Below are 21325 nucleotides of genomic sequence, written 5' to 3' on the forward strand. Positions count from 1 at the left end.
TAGACTTTTCCAGTATGAACCAAAGAGATGTATGTCAACATCACATGAAGGTTAAAGTGATGTTCATTAGATTGAAATGCATCCCGGCCATCTCCAGAGGTGATTACAGTAGTAAATCTACTGCTTGATCCAGTTCCAAGGGTCAGGAGTTATCATGGGCATTTCTGCAATGGTGCATACAACAAATTGATTTATGGCCTTTCCTGATAAAAAGTACTGAATAGTAGTACAATTATGCTTTGAATAGTAGTACATTTTATAGTAGTACAATAATGCTTTGAATTAGCATAGCCTCTGATAAAACAAACAAACAAAAAGCATTCAGAGTTATTTTTTCAACGATTTAAGCAACCAGCAGGTTTGTAAGCACCAGAGCTAAGGAGGTGGGTTGGTCTGGAGTCTGGTTGATTTTGGTGCATGCTCTGATCAAAACTCACCACCAGGCTGAGCACTTCTGTCGCCTTATCAGGAGACCTGTGCCTGCTTGTACCTTATCTGAAACAGCCGCTGCTGCTACAACTGGAACCCCGGGGAGTCTCTTTCCTCTGCTTGCCCATTTCTTTTAAATTCCAGAAGACCTCTGTCTTGTGGCAGAAATGGCAAATGGGTTCAAAAGTTGGGTAGAAATCTTAATGAAATGAACGTAGTTGCCTAGCCATGTGCAACTGGTGCAGCCAAGTGAGACAAATTTGCAGGGGAAAAAGAACTTCTAAAATCATAGCAAACCCTCAGAAGCTAATTTTAAAATATTCTAAGTGACACGCTGTATGCTGGGACAGAAATGTCATGTGTTAAGAACATCATCAAAAATATGAGTTCTTTGCTCAGTCAGGCACATATTCAGAAGCACTGAATTTCATTTCCAGGAATGAATCTACAAGTTTGAAAGGTACAAAAAAATAAAATTGAGAAATTGAAGCTTAAATTGACGGCATTGTCATTTAGAAAGACAAGCTATGTTGATGCCCATAGTACTGAATGTATCTACTGCCATCTATATCAAAGGAAAACTGTTGTATTCAAATGACCAACAAGTTAGTTTATTGTATTAGGAGGGTGCCTCAGATGAGTTTAGAACCTGCTTTTGCATACACTCTACTACCACCCCATTTCTGATAATGTATTGAGAAACTGTAGCAGATCTGTAATAATGCTGTAGATCACTGCAATATGTTTTAGTGTTTTGTCAAGTCACACCTTTATCTGCGGTTATGCAGTGCTTCATGCATACATACCAACCAGAGCACTGTCAGCAGATGCTGACTTCCCAAATGGATGGAATGTGCAATTGCCACATGGGCTGTATCAAAGCTTGTGAATAATTGCCGAGATTTTATAGTTAGATAATGCATGGCCAGTAGCGCTTTTTTAAACCTTTTAGCTTTGAAGAGATGGTGATGTACACAACCGGTGATTAAATGCACACACGGAAGCTTTCCTGCCACCACACCTTGCTTCCATTCTTCTAGCATGTGCACGAAGCAGTCTCATGAACTGCCCTTAGATGTTGCTTTTATTTGCTAGAGGAATATGTCAAATAATACTACTAAAATCTAGTAAGGGGAAAGGCAGGTGTCTCAAGAAAAATTTAGAGTGTATTAACGTAAAACTTACTGGAGATCATCGCTGAAACAGTATCTATCATAATCTTAAAAGCCACGAATGCTATTCTATCTGGAATAACTGAGCAGGCAGGTGGATGTTCCTTGAATTTTTCAGCTACTTTAACTACCAGGATTACATCCCGTCTAGACACACATGCGCACGGAGGCTAAATAGCATATACAAACACATATAATACACAGTATATAAATCCTTGTCTGGCAGGTTCACGTGATTTATTTTCCATGGGCATTATGCTAATTTATTTTTTCACCGTGAGTACGGTGAAAAAGCATATCGACTTTCGAGCATATCGACTTTCTTTGGAATCTTTTGAAAAGGCAGCGGGCAGAGATCCGAGCTCCCCCTCCCCGCCTCACACCGCCACCAGCCGCCATTTTGGGAGCGCCTCCCCCCCGGAGCGCTGGAAGAAGGGGAGACGCTGGGATGTACCATTCCCCTCACCGGTGGGGGGGGACAGGGGAGGAGATAACCCTCTGTAGCGCTCACCGACCCATGCAGCAGGCAATCTTCCCCAGTGAATTAAAAGCGAGTAGAGACAAGAGCCGCCTCCGTGTATCGAGGGCCACCCGAAGCCCTCCCACACCCATCTACCACCACATGCCCCCCTCGGGCTCCATTCAATGGTACCTCCCGGGCTGCCGAAGCGGGCGGGGCCGGGCGGTTCCCCCGCGTTGCCATAGGGACTGCGTGGCCCCGCCCCCCGGCCGCCCGGGACACGTCGCGCCAGGACCGCGCCGCGCCCGCACCGCGGGACCCCAGGTAGCGGCGTGGCGGGAACGGCTCGTGGGAAGGGGGCGAGGGGGGGGGGGCGTCGCGCGGCGGCCGCCGCCATTACGTGATGGGGGCCGTTGGCTCCCCGGCCTCGCGCGGCGGTCGCGTTGTCCCCCGGGTTTAGGGAGACGCCACCTGTCAGCGACCTGCTGCTTTAAAAAATAAATAAACCTTCCATCATCTGTGGGGCATGGGCATGGTTGGGTTTCCCAAAGCTTGCTGGTGTGCCTCCAGTCAGCGAGCCCATCGCTGCTGCTGGGGATGGCAGCCTGCCGCCGTGCTGCCCTTTTGTCAGAGCCAAGTGTCCAAATAAATTATTTTCCCCCCAGTTGAAGTCTTACCGTTGTTATATTTTTCCCTCTTGAGCAGTACCTTCTGTTTTATCCTCAAACTCTATCTAGATTCTACTCAATAGACCAGGTTTTAATGCTCTGAGAATGCTTCAGGCGCGACTATCACAGAATATTTAGATCATCCTTAAGTGCTGTCGATAATGGGATTGATTCGTCTTCAGTTAGTCGATCCCTGCCTTTATTTACCATTAAGAAATGGAGAAACTGGATGTGTTTTGGCAGCAAAGTGGCTGCACGATTCTGAATGGTCTGGGCAGATGCGTTATTTATGAAGCTGGAGGTACTCCTGGCTTGCACGGAGCTTCTGCAGTGCTTCCTAGCTCCTGCTTGCTTTTAGGCAGCATGAACGCAGTTCAGTGGTTAAGGTACTTACAGGAGCAGAGGGAAATAGGTTTTGTTTGTTTTTGTAATCTCCCTGCTGCGAGAAGTACTGCATACATCCTGGTGAAAACAGAAGCTTTTAAAATCTTTACCATGGTGGGGAAAGAAAAAAAAAAAAAAAAAGCAGCACGTGGTCTTCATGGCATTGCCATAATACTATATATGTGTATATATATATATACATATATATATGTATGTTGTGGGTTTTTTTTTTTTTTTTTTTTTTTTAGAGAGATGGTTTTAGGTTGGACAACATGAAGTGGCTGTATTAGCAATGACAGAACCCTACTATCAGGGCACTATCAAAGGCAAAACCTGCCTTTAAAATCATTTGCTGTTTTCGGGTGCATCAGCTGGCATTTTTCTGTTTCTGAGAGTTTGCTACCAAACCCTTATCTCAACGCAGTTATTGTTGTTTGCTAAAGTTTAAGGACAATACACAGTTGCTCATTTTTGTTGTTGTTTTATATTTGTTGTGTTTTTTTATTTATTTATTTATTTTTTAAGGGTGTAGATTACTCAGACTTATTTCTGTGACCTATCAGTAGGGAACTGAATGAAGATACCTTTCAGAAACATAAAATGTTTTTATAGGACTTCATTTACTTTTCTGTCAGTGTTAGAGCATGGGTGGACCTAAGCCTGCCATCCTTAAACCTAAGCATTTGTCTAAGAGATTATTGTGATACTGTCTGTCAGGAGAACTGCTGTCATGGCTAACATAGGAGTGCAGATCTGATTTATAGTATGTAAAATGCAACCAGGCCCATTTCCTTCTGTTCTAAACCAGGTTTCGTTTGCTTTATTTATTTTTTTAACCTAAATGCATTACAGAATATGAAAAAATCAGGCCTGTAAAACTCGTTTTTTCACTCTGTAAAAGCGTGTGAATACATTTTGGTGAGCTATAGGAAGACCTGAACGCATGGCTTGACAGTCCTGCACAACACCTCGAATTATACATCGGCTGCTGACGAGTAGAGATGCTTAGTTGTGAGGGATCCTGCTGCTTTGAGCCCTTTCACAGGATTCCCCTGAAAATTCATATTTAGATATGAAATGTTTCACGTTCCACTGCTACAGTTAACATTTCAAAACACTGCCCAGATAAGTTATGAAAGCTATGTATGTCTCCCTAACCGCTTCTCAGCCTGTTTACAATGAGACTTTTATACTTTCCTTTCCTTTTTTTTTTTTTATTGTGTGACAGTTCCACGTGCATGGAAGGAAAAAAACATGTTTCATAAATAGAAAAATGTGACTGCAAAACCACAAAAACAGGCAGTGGAGAGTTGAAGTCATGCTTGTAAAATGCTTTTCGGCTTCATGTTGCAACTTGATCAGATGACCGGTTTGTTGCAATCTGTCAGTGTTTCTATTTATCTATTGTTATCTTATGATTATTTTTGGTTTGACAGATCTTAAGTTTCCTTTTCCTCTTTGTAACTATGTACATATTTTAGTTTACCAGGAAATTTCACCTTGATATGAGAACCAAAGATGGATCCAGAAGAACAGGAGTTACTTGGCGATTATAGATACAGAAATTATTCTTCAGCAATTGAGAAAGCTTTGAGAAACTTTGAATCATCAAGTGAATGGGCAGACCTTATATCTTCCCTTGGCAAACTCAATAAGGTATGGTGTTAAAGGAAACTTTTTTCATTGATTTATTGTCTTTGTATTGTTATTAAATTTTCTGTAACTTACAGTACATAGCAAAATTGAAAAATCATTCAAGAAATACTCTTTCATATAGGAAGGGGTAATGGAAGCTACTAAATCAGAATCTTTTATATGAATATGAGAAATTCTGGTAAAACCAGCATAGGTTTCATTTGAATGGTGTTTGTTTCCTTTATACAGTTTAAGCCTAATTTAGATTTTACCTTAAAAAATCTTCAGGATGTTGGTTAAATTAGAGCAATCTAGAGCAGCTAAGTAATGCTTTATGTAGGACAAGAGCTCAAAGATTTTAGCATGGCTTTTGAGTCAAAATTCATATTTAAAGATCACACTTAGTTGACCACATCATTGTATTTGGGGAAATAACTGATTTGCTGGTGCATTTTGTATGACCATGGAAAATATGGCTGGACACGGGGAGAAAGAAAAAGACTTGTACAGGAAAACATCTAGGAAGTATGTCTTCTCTTGCCAAGGAATGAGGTGTATGTTATTTGTGTCCCATTTGGTCTATTTTAACATAACGCTTGTCGTGAGTGTACATGGAGCAAGAGTAGTTGCATCATCAAGTAAACAGGGATGGGAGGAGACAACTTGCAGAATTCATAAGGCAGCATCTGTTGTTAGAACAGATGCCCCACATGATTGTGCTGTTGTTGCTAAACCTTAATTTTACAGTTTGCAAAGGGGAGGAGAGTCCAAATCGAAGGTTTTTTTAGGGCAGCCAAGTTCCTTCCTCTTTGTGGAGAGAAGCTGGATTTGCTGTCAATAGGAGTAATGTTTCTGCCTTCACTGTTTCTGCCTTCACTGTTTCTTTCTGATTCCCGCTGAGGGCAATAAGGAGAGATAAAGGCCTTCAGAATGCTTCTCTGGAAAGGGAAAACCACACTTAGGCTTAGAGATTACATACCTATGTCAAGAATTCAGCTTCGACCTTTTATCATGACTTAGGTAAATACACTGAAACTGATTAACACCGATCCAAAACTCTTATGCAGGTACAGAATTGCCAAAACACATAGCAGCACAGCAGAAGCCAAGCAAGAAGGCTTTTAGCTGTTACATCAGTCCATCTGCCATAGTATTTTGTGGACTTAATCATCTTAGGAGCATAAGAGTTGGTAGAGCAATCAACCCCAGTGTTCATCTGCTTCTGCCTGTTATCTGAAAATAGGGATGACAACAGATAAGTCAGGGGAATGTGCCACCAGAAGGAAGATTGTGAAATAAGGCATCAATAGCTATTCTCTTAAATTCTATGATTGCTTGATCTATTATGATCTAAAACATAAATATTGTTGGTGAGTTCTGTTTGTAGAGGGTTCTAACGTAAAGAGCCTAATTTCATCTGCAGTTGGTTTCTTATAACCCAAAGATGAATGAGCAGTGAGAAAGTGGGGAGGAGGAAGTAGACTATCATTATTTTAGTGATAAAAATGTCTTTAAAAACATTTTTTAATGCTGCACGTGAACCTGGGTGTCAGTAACTGGAGAGCAGTGTTGCCTATTGCTAAGCAAACATGAAAATGGAAAGGGAGAGAGAGTGAAGAGGAGTAAGTTGAGGAGTTCTGGGAGGACTTTTCATGCTTTTATAAGCATAAGCTTTATAAGGATCTTTGTATTGCCGACTTCAATTGTGGGTGGTTTTGCTTATGTGCTTGTAATATTTTCTGAGGCTTTTTCTCCTATAGGTAGGCTTCAACAGTTACTTTGTACTATTGAGTCTCACAAGCAGACACCCACATCCCACTTATTGCCATAGAAGTTCAGTAGAATCACTCTTTCAGTGCAAGGGCTGGAGGAACCAGTGCAGTCTCTTCCTACTTAAAGGTGAGGGTAAATAACGGAGGGAGCAAATCCAGATGCTTTTGGCCATGACTAAAAAAGTGATCTTGGAGCTCCTGCTGCTGTTACTTTCGGTGAACAGAGACAGCCATGGTACTTCTTTCTATTACCTGTTTAGCCTTCTCTACTAAGGTTAAACTAAAGGTTCTTTTTCACAGCTTCTCTGTTGCTTCTCTCAATCAAAATTCTGTTTCATGGTGACTTCTAGAACCACAGAAGCAGCAGAGAAACTGGCCAGCTTCAGTCTGAATGATCAGCCAGAGTGGTCAGTTTGTAGATCTCTCAAAAGATTGTGTTTTGCCATTTGAGAGAGGTGAACCTTATCTAACTTTGTCTATATCTCTGCTGTGGACAGCTTTACTTCGAATCACTGTCAGGCAGGGAAAGGTTTTTAGTTAGTTGTGACTCACCTCTTGCTCTTTAAAGTAGGCCAGATGAGTCCTGTCCTAAAACTGCCTGTGTTCCTCACTGACTCTATAGGGAGCCTGAGGTGAATTAATGCAGTTTTGCCTGTGTTTTTTAGCTGACCTAGACATTTAGGGTTATATCAGGTGAATCTCCCCTGCAGCATTTGAACAGAATTGCAGGTACCAAGTGTGAGCATGAATGAAAGTCGGAGGGAAACTTCTTTTAACAAAAGCTAGCATTGGTGAAAGTTGCTATCTTACTTAAGCTACACTCTGAGCTTGCAGGGGAGAGATTTTTGGTTTTAAATTTGTATGGCGTGTGTTATCCCACACCATGGTGATGAGTCCTATCTCTAATTACATAAACGAGTCTTTTAGTAGCTGCAGCCTAAGCTACTTCATGCTTCAAGAGTGGGGTTATTCTCTTCCCATTACTGTTCGTGGATACAGCTTCGAACTATTCTTTTATTATTATTTTTGCAAATTTGCATATGTTTTGTGTTTGGAAAACACTGTTTTGTCGTTAAGGTTTTCAAATCTTCAGCACAGATTGCTGCATCCACAATTGATTTAGAGCTAAATGGGATTGTGCTGTTGTGGATTTTGCTGGCTTGTTCCAACATTGTAATAGGATACAACTGTATACAGCTCTGCAAAGTCTCTTTGATAGAAGAAATTTCTAGGGCTTTTCTTTTTTTTTCCCCTAACCTAGAAATAGGTAGTGGCTCAACATATGCAGGCCTGCCTGTGAAAGAGATGCTTTTAATTTTTATTATTATTTTTTTAATATCCAAAATGCCTGTAGCTCTATTCTGAATTCAAACAGAGTAGAGGGAAAGGGGGGAGAAACTACAAAAACCATTGCTGCTACACAAGTGTTATTTCAGTAGTAACATTTAATGCTACAATATGTCTGTTCTTGAGGGGAGGGAAGAAAAGGATTCTTCTGAAATGCAGAGCCCGTGAGCACAGGCATTAATTACACCAGTTACTTCATATGAGGAGTGTGACTGCCGTGCCTTTATGACAGCCGTTGGCTGAGTTGCAAACATGAGCACCACTTGCCTTCTGTTGAAGACAAGCCTTATATCTTCAAGAAAAGAAGCTTTGCCTTGTAATAGCTTTGTGAAACTTCACACCCAGTGCACAAACACAGTGTACGGGACTAGGGATATGTCTTTTTTTTTTCTTCTTTTGATATAACTCCAGCTCCTAGTTTAGTTTCCTCACTACAGTCTTTGAACTTCACACTGCTATTTTAGTAGAAGCTGGAGCTCTATTTAGATTTTTTTTTTCATACTTATTTGGAATATGGATCAGTGGAAAATGGAATCATAGGCTCTCCTTTATCCCCTCCCAACCAATGTTGACTTAAACAAGAGTATCTCCTGATTGAAGATAATCTTACAGATGGATGTACATGCTGCATTTTTCTAGAATTCTAGTTATGTGAATAAAAATATTTACTTGATTTTCTTATTTATTTTATGTCTAGACAAATTGAGCAAACTGATCTCTAGTGGTTCTATAAAGCAGTGCAGGTTTTCTTAAAACAGTAAACGTGGAAATAAAAATACTCCTGTTTGTGTATGTGTGCCTGTGTTTGTTTAGTGCTTTAGGTCATGTATATACACTGTCATAAAGAGTAAATAGTCCTTTCTTTCTACCCTTTATATCTCATGTTCAAAGAAACTACAAGCGTGGTTATGCATTAGAAAATCTTATGTGTGCATAATATATTCTCTGGTCAGCCATAAAGAAAAAGAACCTTGAAAAAGTTGCAATCTGGATATGCCCGTGGACACAAGTCATTGTTTTGTATGTCTCATTCTATTCATTACGCCAGGAAAAAAATCCTTATTTTAAAATCCAGTGGGAGGTCAAATGCTTCTTGATTTTCTGGGATTGTTGGTTTCTCACTGATCTATGAAAACCAAACCCTGTGATGATCTTACCGTGTGTGGAGTGCTTGCTGACAGTCCAGGCTTCTCCAGCCAACTCTTACTAGGAGTGCCAGTGACATTTAACGCTTCTGCCATCATAGCTGCTAACGTGGAAGGCAGTTGGAGAAAAGGAGAAAAAAGTGGGTGGGCTTCAGCCCATATGTAGCTGAACACCATCAAATCAAGCTCACAAGAATCAAAAGAATGGGTGAATGGTACACGTCAGTTCCCAAGCCCGTGAGGAGAGCTGTCCATCTGCTGTTTTCTACCTAGATAATATTAAATTTTGCCTGGTAGAATATTAAGATGGTATTTGTTCGATCTTAAGATCGGGGAGAAAATATTTACCACTAGCATATTTTTTGTAATTACCTTATTTTGTATATACAGAGGGTGTGGGCAAATATATACCAACCAATATAAACAGAATGTTTCAAAGTCCAGCTTTCAACCTGGTTTTGAAGTTGCTGCAAGACAACAACATATTAAGTATTCTTTTCTCCCTCTCAAATATGAAGATAATGTAATTTCATGTGTAAAATTCTGCTGTATTCTTCAATTCTAGCTTTTAATACCTATTAAAATGCAGATCTCTTTGTGAGGAAGAAAGGAAATTAATGGGCTCCAAATGGCACTTGTACTGTATGTATTTCAGAGTGGTGTGACATTTCTTTCTGTTTTACTGTAGTTACGGACTCACAGCCTTTTTCTTCTTGAATGAAGTTTATTTAATAGAAACTCTTCCCTAACAACTGATTTCTCAGCTTAGGCAGGGCAGCAAATGAGAGATAAAATGCAATGGTAGTGTCGTGGATTCTAACTTCTCGTGGCCACCTACTGCAAAGTCTTAAATGATACACTGCACACACTTTTAAATGTGATGTGTTCTGTGTCTTACTGCTGATATGAGTATTCAGCATTCAGTGTTCAAATGAATGCTGTGGTCATTGCTGAACTATTTTTTTAATTGAGTGAGCGTGGTTTAGCTTATTTGTCCATTGGTTTTTCAAAACCTTTTTCAGGCATGGTAGATGAACATCGAGTTTAAAGCAGCTGCACAGAATAAAGCTGTGGCTTACCCTTTGGGAGAGTCAAGAGTTTGCCTAATCCTGAAAACATCCCAAATGTCGACCTGCAGTAAAACACTTGTTTGCCTTAGCAGATGGTGATCAAAGGCTGAAGTAGCATTTACTTGTAACCTATTTATTTAATCATCTCTTTCTCAATTGCAGAAGCACATTTAATTGCCCTGCTGAAATGCATGCATCGTTTGAAGAAAAGTGTAATCTTCCCAAAGAAAAGTGATACAGCTTGTTTTTCCAGAGACCTGGCCTGTCTGCAATACTTAATTATTTCCTATCCTGAAGGTTTTTTTACTTATACATCTGTACAGTGGCTATAGTTACTAAAGCTTACTGAATATAGCCACACAGGATTATAAGTAACATCAAAGATGCTATTGTCCCATCTAACCATGCCTGCATTAGTGGAAGGGTTGTTTATTTCAGCTATAAGTGAAATGTTGATTTATGAGGAAAGATGGTTATTTAATTCTTATGTTATTACCAGACTCCTCTTGTCACTTCCCCGCTATTATTGGAGATAGGATAAGGGAACACTGTCCCTGTCCCCTCATTTGATTTCCAGTTCCAGTTTCTAGGGACAGCGAGACCAGACTTTTCTCTATTATTCATGACTAATTTATATGGAAACTCAATTGCTGGTTAAGTGTAACAAACTGCATTTATGGGAGAAAACTCTTGAATATGTTATTTAGTTCTCAGTTTGCTAATAGAAAACCTTTGAAATACATTTATATTATATATCATCTTTAACATTACAGCTGTTCATTCTAATCTCCTTTCTGCCACAGGCTCTTCAGAGTAACCTGAAGTATTCTCTGTTGCCAAGGCGTCTGATCATCAGTAAAAGATTATCTCAGTGTTTGCATCCAGCACTACCTAGTGGAGTACATTTAAAGGCACTAGAAACTTATGAAATAATCTTTAAAATAATTGGGACAAAATGGCTCGCCAAGGACTTATTCTTGTACAGGTAAGCTTCTCTTTAAAGGCTTATGCATTTCACACCCTCTTTTAATTGACTAAATTATATTTTTATTCTTTTTTTTTTTTTTTAATAGCTCTGGTTTGTTTCCTCTTCTGGCAAATGCAGCAATGTCAGTGAGGCCTGTTCTTCTTGGTTTATATGAAAAATATTTTCTTCCTCTCCAAAAGTCCCTTCTGCCTGGTCTTCAAGCCTTTGTAATTGGACTGCTGCCTGGACTGGAAGAAGGATCAGAAATTTATGACAGGTGAGAACTAACAGTAATTTAAAAGTAATACACAGTGTTTTGCTTTCTTAGGGAATTCTCGAGGAATTTCTTTTGGCTATCAATGTAAAGAGGTTTGATAAAGGGCTTCTAAGGGTTGAAGAATGAGGAGTCCTTGAAAGATGCAATGAATAGCGTTAAAAACCCTTTCCCCTTCTATTTTCATCTCAGGAGGAGGAAAGGACAGAAGAGGAAAAGGAGGGTTAAAAATAGATGTGTTGAGAGAAGAGAATGAAAAAGCATTTTTAAAAACCCTTCCAAACTCCTGAATAATTAACCTGACTCTCCAAACCACTGCTCTGTGGAAAATTCTATTTAAATGTTGTAACATGAGAGAGCAGCTGAATTGTATCTTCTTTTCAGTCTTTCTATAGCAGATACTTACCCTCAGGTTCTGAAAACATAAGCAAGCGGCAACCCTTCCAGCATCTGTTGAGGAAAAAAGAATCTCACTCATTCCCAGGTACCCCTGGCAGTAATGACAATGACATTTGGTATGATAAAGTCAGGATCAATAAGCGTGCTGAGAAGAGCGCCCATTTGCGTAATGGTTTTATTTCAGTTACGGGAAATGTTTTGTAAGATCTTATAAGAGCTCAACCACTGTAGGTTTCATTCAAATGTTTCTTTGCTTAAACAGTCACTAAACACTGCATTTGTAATGCACTTCCTTCTGTGTTTCCAATCTGGATGTGTTGGCTGCTCTCTGCCCTTTTTGAATGGTAAACTACATACACTACAGTTGATAAAACAGTTCTACATCTAATGCCTCCTCTTAAAAACAATTGTTAAACTGAAGACTTGTATCAGTCGCTGGAGCAGCTAAGAATAGATGGCATGTGTTCTCAGCTTGGTGAATAGCATTCAGTTGGCAACTCCAGATCTGTGGGCACGTGTATACCTCTTACACATCTGCTGTAGAAAGATAAATTTTAGTATGTGCTTTTTGTCAGGCAGGCTCATGAGACACAGTGATGATACATAGTTTTCCTCATTTCCTCAACAGCACTGGTTGTTGAGGACTTGGGAAGAAAGGGAATCTGTTGGAACTAAATTTTCTATCCATCTCGAGCCTTTAAAGGAGTTTCAGCTTATTCTGAAACTGACGTTACGGACTAGTACTAATATATCTCCTGCTGTTCCTGAAAGTGGCAGAAGTACTAGTTCAGGTTGTGTTTCAGCATAGACACTTTCCTTCTAATGCTTAAACATACACACATGCATGGAAAAGAAAAAATGGTTTGAAGGCTACTTTATAAAGAAATGGGTAAAGGTTTGGGATGACTTTTTTTTTCCTCTTCTGTACTGGACTTCTCCCTTTTCACTTCTACATTCCTCATGTGAGATTTCAACACCAGAGTACTGACACAGTTGCCAAAGCAGAGAATGTGCCTTTTAGTCATAGGACCTCCGACATGATTGCCATTCAGTGTACCAGTTCTGTGTGCAATAACTGACAGTGTGTCACTTTATCTCATGTTTTTATTCATTCAAGACTTAAAAGTTGAGCCCGTTGGTTTGTAAGTATGAATATATGGGATATCTGCCAATTTCCAGGCTGATAAAATTGGCTTTCCAAGTCTACTGTTAGCTTAAAGTATTTCCAGTTCAGCATTACATATGTTAAATATTTTGCAATCAGAGCTGCTGCCATAATTTCTTCAGAGCTTACTGTTTGCAGGTGATCACTGTAGAAGTTTCCAAAGTACGCAGAGAAACTTTTTTTCAGTGAGTAGCACAGTGACAAAGTATTGAGGCTAGCATTTTTGTTTGTTTGTTTTTCTTTTTTTTCAATCAGATGCTGGCCATCTTCATGTCAAAAGGGCAATACTGATAATACAAAGAGGATGAAATTAAATGTTGTGACCTAGAATACTAGCTTTGTGTAGAATTGCCTTTGTATGGTATAAAACTGTACTAACAAATCTGTTACTTCATGTCAAATATATTTCTGTACAGAACAGATGCTTTGCTTGTGAAGCTCTCCTTATTAATGGGCAAAGAAGTTTTCTATGGAGCACTCTGGGGCAGTGTTCTGGTCAGCCCGTCCATCAGGCTGCCTGCTTCTCTTTTTGTTGTCAGTCATATCAACAGAGAGCTGTCCGGAAAACAGCAGAAGTACATGCTTGGCACTGATTATAAGCTCACAGTAAGTTCATCACGCTCCTTGTGGAACAGTCTTATCTACCATAATGCCAGCATGCTAGCATGTTGTGTGCCTTCTCTGTGTTGTATTAGAATGGCACACTCTTAAGTCAGAGAAAAAAGGCTGAAAGGTCTACAATTAAGAATTGCTTGATACGATTTCTTCATGTGACCATTGTGTCTGAAATGTACCCGAGAATCTCCCATACAGATTTTGTTTACTCTGCAGAATGCAAATCTACTGAAGTTTCTGTGCTTTTTGACAATCAGTACTGTATAAGACCTTAAAATGTACTACGTTACATATAAAGATATATCTACTTATTCTGAATTATATCTTAGGCAAAATTCTGAATACCTTATATACAATTTATAATGTGGATTTCTCAAGTGTTTACAATCTAGAAGACAATTCTGAAATTTAGTATCTTTTTATTCAGTAAAATAGAAAACTTCAAGAGGTAGTAATTTATTTTCGTGATACAATTACTATAATGCTACCTTATGTAATTAATACCTGAATTTTGTGAGACTGGTAGCTAGTGATACCACATTGTGACATTCTGTATTGTTATAAAACCAAGTATTTTGTAAGTATTAATAATATTTTGACAACATTCCACAAAACGCTTCTTGGGGGATGGGAAGTAAATGTGTAATGTATCCTCTTATTTAAAACAATATTGTTCAATATTTGTAAATAAGATTTGTAAAAAAAAAAAAAATGTTTTTGCTTTATTTTTCTTCTTGTGATTATTTGCAGTGATTGTAGATTAAATATTATCATGAAGTAAAACACCATTGTGCTTTCTTTTCCTTTTACAGATGAAGTCTTTGTGCGTATCAGTACTGGATTCAAATGTTCTTGTGCAAAGAAACACTCTGGAAGTGATTCTCTTCTTCTTCCCATTTTATACAGCTTTGGTAAGAAGACTATTTTAATATTGTCACGTGTGCATTTTGTGCAGAAAAGTATCTTCTTTGGAACCAATCCAGCTGTTATTACCAAATGGCTGAATTTTGTCTGACTTCCAAAATCAGTAAACAGATTTTGCAGGTTTTTTTCTCCTCTGTCAATTTTAATAGGAGCAGAGAGACCTCTGTTACTCAGACCCCTTACAGCTAACTCAGTTTTACATCATCAGAATGCTTCAAATGAAGCTGTGCTTTGATGGTGAAAGTTGTGATAATTGGAAGGTGTTTGAAGTATTCAGGCCTGAGAAGCTGCACAGAGAAAAAATGAGCATTTGGATTTGTCTGTACTAAACTAAGATACTTCTGTGAAAGGCTAGAAAAACAAATACTGCTTAAAACATTAGCTGTTCCCCATCGTTTCCTAACTCACCTAGTAGTATAGTCAGTATTTTGAAGGTACCAAGTAATTTTAAGTCTTAAGACATAACATAATGAAGTCTTCAGTATTTTTAGCTTAACTATGGCTCTGTGCTATAAATATGAAAGTGGTCACACGACGGTCAGATTCCTTTTCTTGAATTTTTTAGTATACAAAATACTGCGTTGTTGATATTTTTTTCCAAGAACACTAATATTACCAATTTAAAAAGCAGCAACAACAACAACACCTCATTACAACTTTGACTTGTTTGAGTATTCACAAACAGCTAAGCTATCTTTGTTTTTCATCCTAGGACTGCGATGAAAGCGCTATTCTGCTGCGCAGGTCTGATTTAGTCCATATTCTGTCAGCAGCTACACAGACATTGCTGAGGAGAGACATGTCACTCAACAGAAGATTATACGCATGGTTGCTAGGTACTGCACAATATACTGCACTATTTAGTGTTCTCAATACCTAAGAAAACTGTTTAGCTGGTTAAAATGTAACATGCAATTTCAGCAGCTAATGGAAGATGATAAAATAAAATGTTGTTTAGCTTCCATTTATGAAGTACCTGTTTGCCAAATGAATGCTTGGTTTTATTGAACAGATTTTCTCTTCAGAGTTGAATTCATTTCACTGCCCTGAATCACCGGGTATCTGATGAGTTATTTCTGGCCTCTTCCACGGTTCACTCAGGAGTAGTTCAGTGCTCTGCAGAGTAGGTTGCTATTTTAAACTAGTCTATTAAAGATTTCTTTGTAGGCTTAATTGTCAAAGGAGTTGTGAAAGAGCTATTGCTTCTCCTCCTTTTTAATGCCAGAGGTGACTAAAAGTGTTATGATGAGTTCTAGCTGCGTAGTTAGTTGCTTGATGGCTGCCCTTGATGACCCATGTCTGGACCTGACTTTGGTTTTGATTTTAAGTTCAAAGTTCAGTATAACACATTTGGATGCCTCAAACTGGGTTATGGGGGCTCTCCTTGGGCAGCACGTGAGTTGCTTTCAACCAAAATGTTAAAATTACAAATGTAAAAAATGCAGTGTTAATTTCAGTACTTGTATAGACAATATGTGTGTAGTGTTCTGTGGTGTATGTAGTTGACTGTAATGCAGTGTTTCTCTGTACCTGTGATGCCTCTGTTTATCTTGTAGGCTCTGATATTAAAGGGGGTACTTTCGCTCCAGACTCAACATCTTCTGAAGACCATGCTATTTATTTTTTTGGAAAATACTCTAAAGATCTTTTAGTTGAGGTTGGTGGTCAGTCTATACAGATATTTTTCTGACCTTTGTAAATTTCAAACTGTGTTTAAAATGTGTTAGCTTGTCCTTCAAAGCTTTCTATCTCTGAATATAGTATCCTCTTAGTGGTTACATTTTCATCTGAGTGCTTGCTGTGCTTTATTTGTCCCGATATTATATGTCCTTACAAATACAAATGGAATCTAATGAAACCAAAGGGTAGCATCTTTGATGAACTACCTGAATTATTTAAGCATGCTTCCCTGAATAAGATCAGCTCTTGAGTGTTCATGATTGGAAGATGTCATTGATTTGTCTACCCTATATGGAAAACTGAAATTCGACTGTAGTTGGTGCTGTACAAAATCAAACTTAGGAAGACTTCAGCGCTTAATAAAATGGCAATCTCTCTTCTATATATAACATTGTGATGTTTTCTTTTTCCTAGAGTTTGGCTGAAATTTTACATCAGAAATTCTCAGAGTCTGATACAGAGGAACAGCATCAAGCCTATTTGAAACCTTTCCGCATCCTAATCAGTCTCCTTGATAAACCTGAAATAGGTAATGTTACTTGTCACATCTGTCCTGACTGCTAAAATCTGTTATAAGTTGGTGTTCATCAGCTTTGGAAGTAGGACTCTGGACAACACCCTGCAGAATTTTGAGTTTGTGTGCGTTGTGCATTACTGTGCAGGGGGACTGTCTTCCTTGCCTTTGAACTGGTTCAGAACAGTGCTCTGGAGCAAGCACCCTTCAGATTATCTCTGGCTTTTCTGAAGAACATTGTGTAGCCTGGAAGTATTGTAACAATAACTTTCTGCTGTGCCCAGACTGCAGTCTGAGGGTCCAGTCTAAAAGAAAACTGTTTCTGCCCTAACCTCAATATTCTGCTCCATTCGTTCCTTGGAGCTTAATCTTTCAAGTTTGATCCATTGGGCATCTTTCCCCCCCCCCCCCCCCCCCATCTTATAAGGAGGCTTCTACATGGAAAACTACCAGTACTGTTTCTGTTTTTCCCTGGACTTGTTTCCAGTGCTTGGCTGTGCTTGTGGGCCTTGCTATAGACTTGCTTCACGCTAGTGTTGATGTTTTTCCAGACACTGTAGGCTGCAACTTCATGGTGCTACTGCTGCCAAAATGGGCAGTGCCATTTACCTGCAGCTGCTCCACCTGGAAATAACCTGTTTGGGGTGTGGGGAGGTGGGGGTGTCTCTGCTGTGGGCGGTACAGTCTGAGACTTAATGACTGAGCTATGAAGCATTTCCTCCTCTTCCCTGCCTGTCACATGTCGGTGCTGTTGTGTACAAGAAGCTCCCTGAGGGTGAGGCCCTGCCAGCCCGCCCTTTAAAGGGCAACTTCTCTTTTCTGTGTCAAAAAAAAAAAAAATCTTAAAAGGACTAGACAGATTTTAGGGTTTCATAGGATTTTGTAAGAACCATGTACAGATAAATCTTTGCAATTATATTATGTGAATCTGATGGGTTATACGTTTTATTTTGCTGACAGTGTTAAACCAAACCACAAATATGGATTATTTTGATGAACTTCGTTATACAGCAATATTCTTTCTCTTTTGATCAGCACACAAATAATTTCTTGAACCTTAAGCTAGTATGACTTTCACTTCCTTTTGAAATTGTTTTAGCAATAGAACTTTATTTTTTAAAAGTAGCAGTAGAAAACATAACAAGAATCTTGGACTTTTTCTGCTACTCTTAGTGATGTATCTTCCTTTTTTTCCCCTGTAGAAACACTCATTGGAATGGTTTAAATATATATTTTTAAATTCAGTATTTGGGGTGTTGTGCATGTTTATTGTTTATACACAATTTCAGATAAAACAAAGAAGTACTGGCCATGAAAATCAGGTGTGGTTGACAGTACACATCTAACTTGAACTTCCACAAGTACATATCTTTTTTTTTTTTTTTCAGATTTTGTTCCTCAAAATTTAATCAAGGCTACTATGATAAATGTGTAGTGGGAAATCTGCTTATTTTCTCATAGATAGAGACATGGTGATTATTCTTGGTATGTGAATTGCAGGTTTATGGTGTGATTATGCCCACTTACAATTGCTGCAGTGTAGGTTTCTTACTGAACTGTCTCAAGTGTAGTGCAGCATCAGTGCTATTTCTTCCCAGATGTTACTTTTAAAAGTTCATAAAAATGAAACACCAGAGTGGTATTAACTAAAGTTTAGAAACAAAAACCACCACCACCACTAAAAAACTAAGTAGTTAAGTTCATTTTGACTGAGATGTGTCAAAAACATTGACATTTTAAAAAGCCACATAAACATTTTCCTCATACTTCAGGAATCTTGGTATTTTTGTTGTTGTTAATGTTTTTGTTGTTGTTGTTGTTTTGGTCTAGTAACCGCTAATTTAAATTTAAGTAAACTTTTAACTGAACTGCCTGGCACAATTACGGGATACTTTTTTTTTCTTTCGATTGTAGGGCCACAGGTTGTTGGGGATCTGTTCCTTGAAGTTATTAGAGCCTTTTATTCCTACTGCAAAGATGCTCTTGGTTCTGATCTCAAACTAAGCTACAATCAAAGTGGCAACGTACTTGCAAGGTACAACTACAAGTTTGCAATTATGAACTGAAATCATACCATATATGCTAAGCCAACTTCCTTTAAATAAGTTAATAATATTACTTAAGTTAATATTATTGTATAAAAGACCAGATTTCTTACGACTTTCCAGGTGTTTTACACACATAGGTGATTTCTCTTTGATTAGCACAGAAAAAAATGGAGTACACTGCATGGCATTGGTGTTGATTAAATAAGGTTTGATTTCTTTCATCTTGGAGAAAGATACTCAAAATTTAGCCATTCCAGTTTGATGTAGCTCTTGATTTAAAGCAATCATTTTTTTGTAGATTGCAGAGTAAGAAGGAAAAAAGTTTTTAGAATGCATTAGTTACTATATAACATGCATGCTCTTAAAATCCTCACTGACATCTTTTTCTTTTTTTCCATTTTCTTTCTCCTTTTACACAGTGCAATCAAAGAGAACAAAAATGCTTCGGAAATTGTCAAAACAGTCAATTTGCTGATCACATCCTTAAGCACGGATTTCCTTTGGGATTACATGACCAAATGTTTTGAAGACTGTTTCAGGTGTTTGTTATTAAACAATAACATCCCTCTCCATCCCCTGAAAATGCTGCTTAACAGATATCTATATAAGATCATAAAGAAATTTTATCAAAATATATTTTGGTAGGGCCTTAATATATGTTAGCATGCAACATAAATATCCATCTCATTCTAAAATAATTCAGAAATTCAATCAAGTAATCAATTGCATGAAAAAATAACCTGGAAGAAAATAACAACAAAAGAAGTGATGTTCAAAAATGGCAGCTGAGGGTGGGAAAGACTTAAGAGGGAAGATATTGTTCTTCCAATGAAGACAAAGAAACTGTTTTTGAGGAAAAAGATAACTTTTGTTTCCTTTTAAATGTAAGACATTAAGTTATACTTAAATTAATAAGATAGTCTGTAGAGATTTGATCTGAAAACTAGAAGCACTTTAGCATCTCACATACAAGCTGCCATTTAGGTGGTTTTAACAGAATGGTTTATGCTGCTGTATTAGAAGTCCCATTTTACTTTGCCTTAGAAGGCCTAGGTCAGTATTTTGTACTTATTTTGCTGAAACCTATTTTACTGTAATAAGAATTTTGATATGAAAAGAGTTTACAAAATGAAGTTTCTCTCCATGCCAGAAACAAATCTACAAAGACGAGATACCCTCTGGAAAATGTTAGTACTCCTCCTACAATTTCAGAGCTCTGTACACTATTGGTGTTTCTTCTTGACGTGATTCCTTTGGTAAGGCAAACTTGCAGTTAACTACTTAAACATCTTTAGATACTTGAAAACAAATAATTTGTATTGTGACTACATAAAATGGAAATAAGCAAATGAGCAGGCATGTGTGTATGCATGACATGTCCTGCAAAGTATAGTTGCGTGTGCTTTTATATAGCTATCCTTGCTATTGCCTAGCAAAATGAAAATTTTTTTCCTTTTCAAATATGGTGATTCTTTGAAAGGAATGAAAATGTGTATTTTTTTTTGTTTGTTTGTTCTTGGGTAAATCATTTGCTGGGACTTTGTCTCTTAGTAGCTTACTGATTATCCTAAAACATTTGGGGAATTATTTGTTTTTTATCATACAGAATAAAAGAAGAAAGAATAGCACCGAATCAGATTTTTACAGTTTAACTATTCGTGAACCGATGTTATCAATGATTAACTAGTGCTGCTACACAGCTGAATAATTATGTCTGATAACTATTTTAAACAATTCTTATTTATTTTAGGAACTCTACTCTGAAGTGCAGACTCAGTATCTTCCCCAGATGCTCAGTTATATGGTGCAATCTCTCTCAGAAAACATGGAAGTATTAAGTTTACCTGAACTCACTCATGCCTTAAGGACCTGTTTTAAGGTGCTTAGCAAAGTACAAATGCCCCCTTCCTATTTGGACGTTGAGACAGGCAGTGGAAATGGGGTAGGTATTTCTCCAGTACTTATAGACGTTATAGTTAATAGTGACAAACCTTATTTTTAAATGCTAATTCTCTAAATGTCAATGTTAAACGCAGCAGTAAAGATTTTCAAAGCTTATCTCCTTTTGCCCCTTTAAGAGCTGCTCAGTGTCCTATAATTCATATTGGGCATCCATTTATGACTTGTTTGAATTACTCGTGAGGATGAAGGAGTCTCGTCTGAAACTGGGGCTATAATCCAACCTCTTGAGAAGAATGTGATCTTAACCATTTGAAAAGGCACATGGCGTCATGCAGTTCTTAAGAGTTGCCAGGTCAAGCCCAGCATTACAGCTGGTTGGGTCCGTAAGGCTTTAAACTGATATTTTAGTTTAACACAATGTGGTATTATTTGGGTGCAGGAGACCATGACAGCGAATGAGGAATAGATGGTGTGAAGCAGTCACACAAGCACAGCCTGGCAAAGTTTTGAAGTAGAACAAAGAAATGCATCTGGCTGGAAATAATCAGATATAAGTAATACTGTTCCAGTGATGAATTGTTTTTAAGGAAACATTTCTATTTGCCAAGTATTTGTAGACACGGATCTGTTGATGTTTGATGAGTCAAGGATTGTGAGGTCTACATAAACATTTGTTACGTTTTAAATGCTATTGAATTGGACTGCTTATCAGTACTGATTTTATTAAAGTAATCTGCGTCTGGAAATTGCAGTTA

The 21325-nt window shown here is 38.2% G+C and overlaps 1 protein-coding gene across 5 annotated transcripts in view; it reads left to right on the plus strand.

Annotated features, from left to right (window-relative positions):
* Window positions 1-2245: 2245 nt before the first annotated feature.
* DOP1B (DOP1 leucine zipper like protein B) overlaps window positions 2246-21325 on the plus strand; it is a 45735-nt gene continuing 26655 nt past the window's right edge. For 2 of the 5 annotated variants that reach the window (XM_027449128.3, XM_027449131.3), the window contains exons 1-13: window positions 2246-2385; window positions 4595-4769; window positions 10886-11067; window positions 11156-11326; window positions 13304-13493; window positions 14315-14413; window positions 15139-15262; window positions 15983-16083; window positions 16521-16635; window positions 18535-18655; window positions 19088-19207; window positions 19819-19924; window positions 20419-20610. In XM_027449128.3, coding sequence (XP_027304929.3) covers window positions 4632-4769; window positions 10886-11067; window positions 11156-11326; window positions 13304-13493; window positions 14315-14413; window positions 15139-15262; window positions 15983-16083; window positions 16521-16635; window positions 18535-18655; window positions 19088-19207; window positions 19819-19924; window positions 20419-20610 — 1659 coding nt within the window. In that variant the 5' untranslated portion in view covers window positions 2246-2385; window positions 4595-4631. Of the gene's footprint in view, window positions 2386-4366; window positions 4497-4594; window positions 4770-10885; window positions 11068-11155; window positions 11327-13303; window positions 13494-14314; window positions 14414-15138; window positions 15263-15982; window positions 16084-16520; window positions 16636-18534; window positions 18656-19087; window positions 19208-19818; window positions 19925-20418; window positions 20611-21325 lie in introns of those variants that run through there. The other 3 variants (XM_027449130.3, XM_027449129.3, XM_013093323.5) reach the window with 3 other exon arrangements.

The sequence above is a fragment of the Anas platyrhynchos genome, chromosome 1, assembly GCF_047663525.1.
Source record: "Anas platyrhynchos isolate ZD024472 breed Pekin duck chromosome 1, IASCAAS_PekinDuck_T2T, whole genome shotgun sequence".
NCBI classification, from domain to species: Eukaryota; Metazoa; Chordata; class Aves; order Anseriformes; family Anatidae; genus Anas; species Anas platyrhynchos.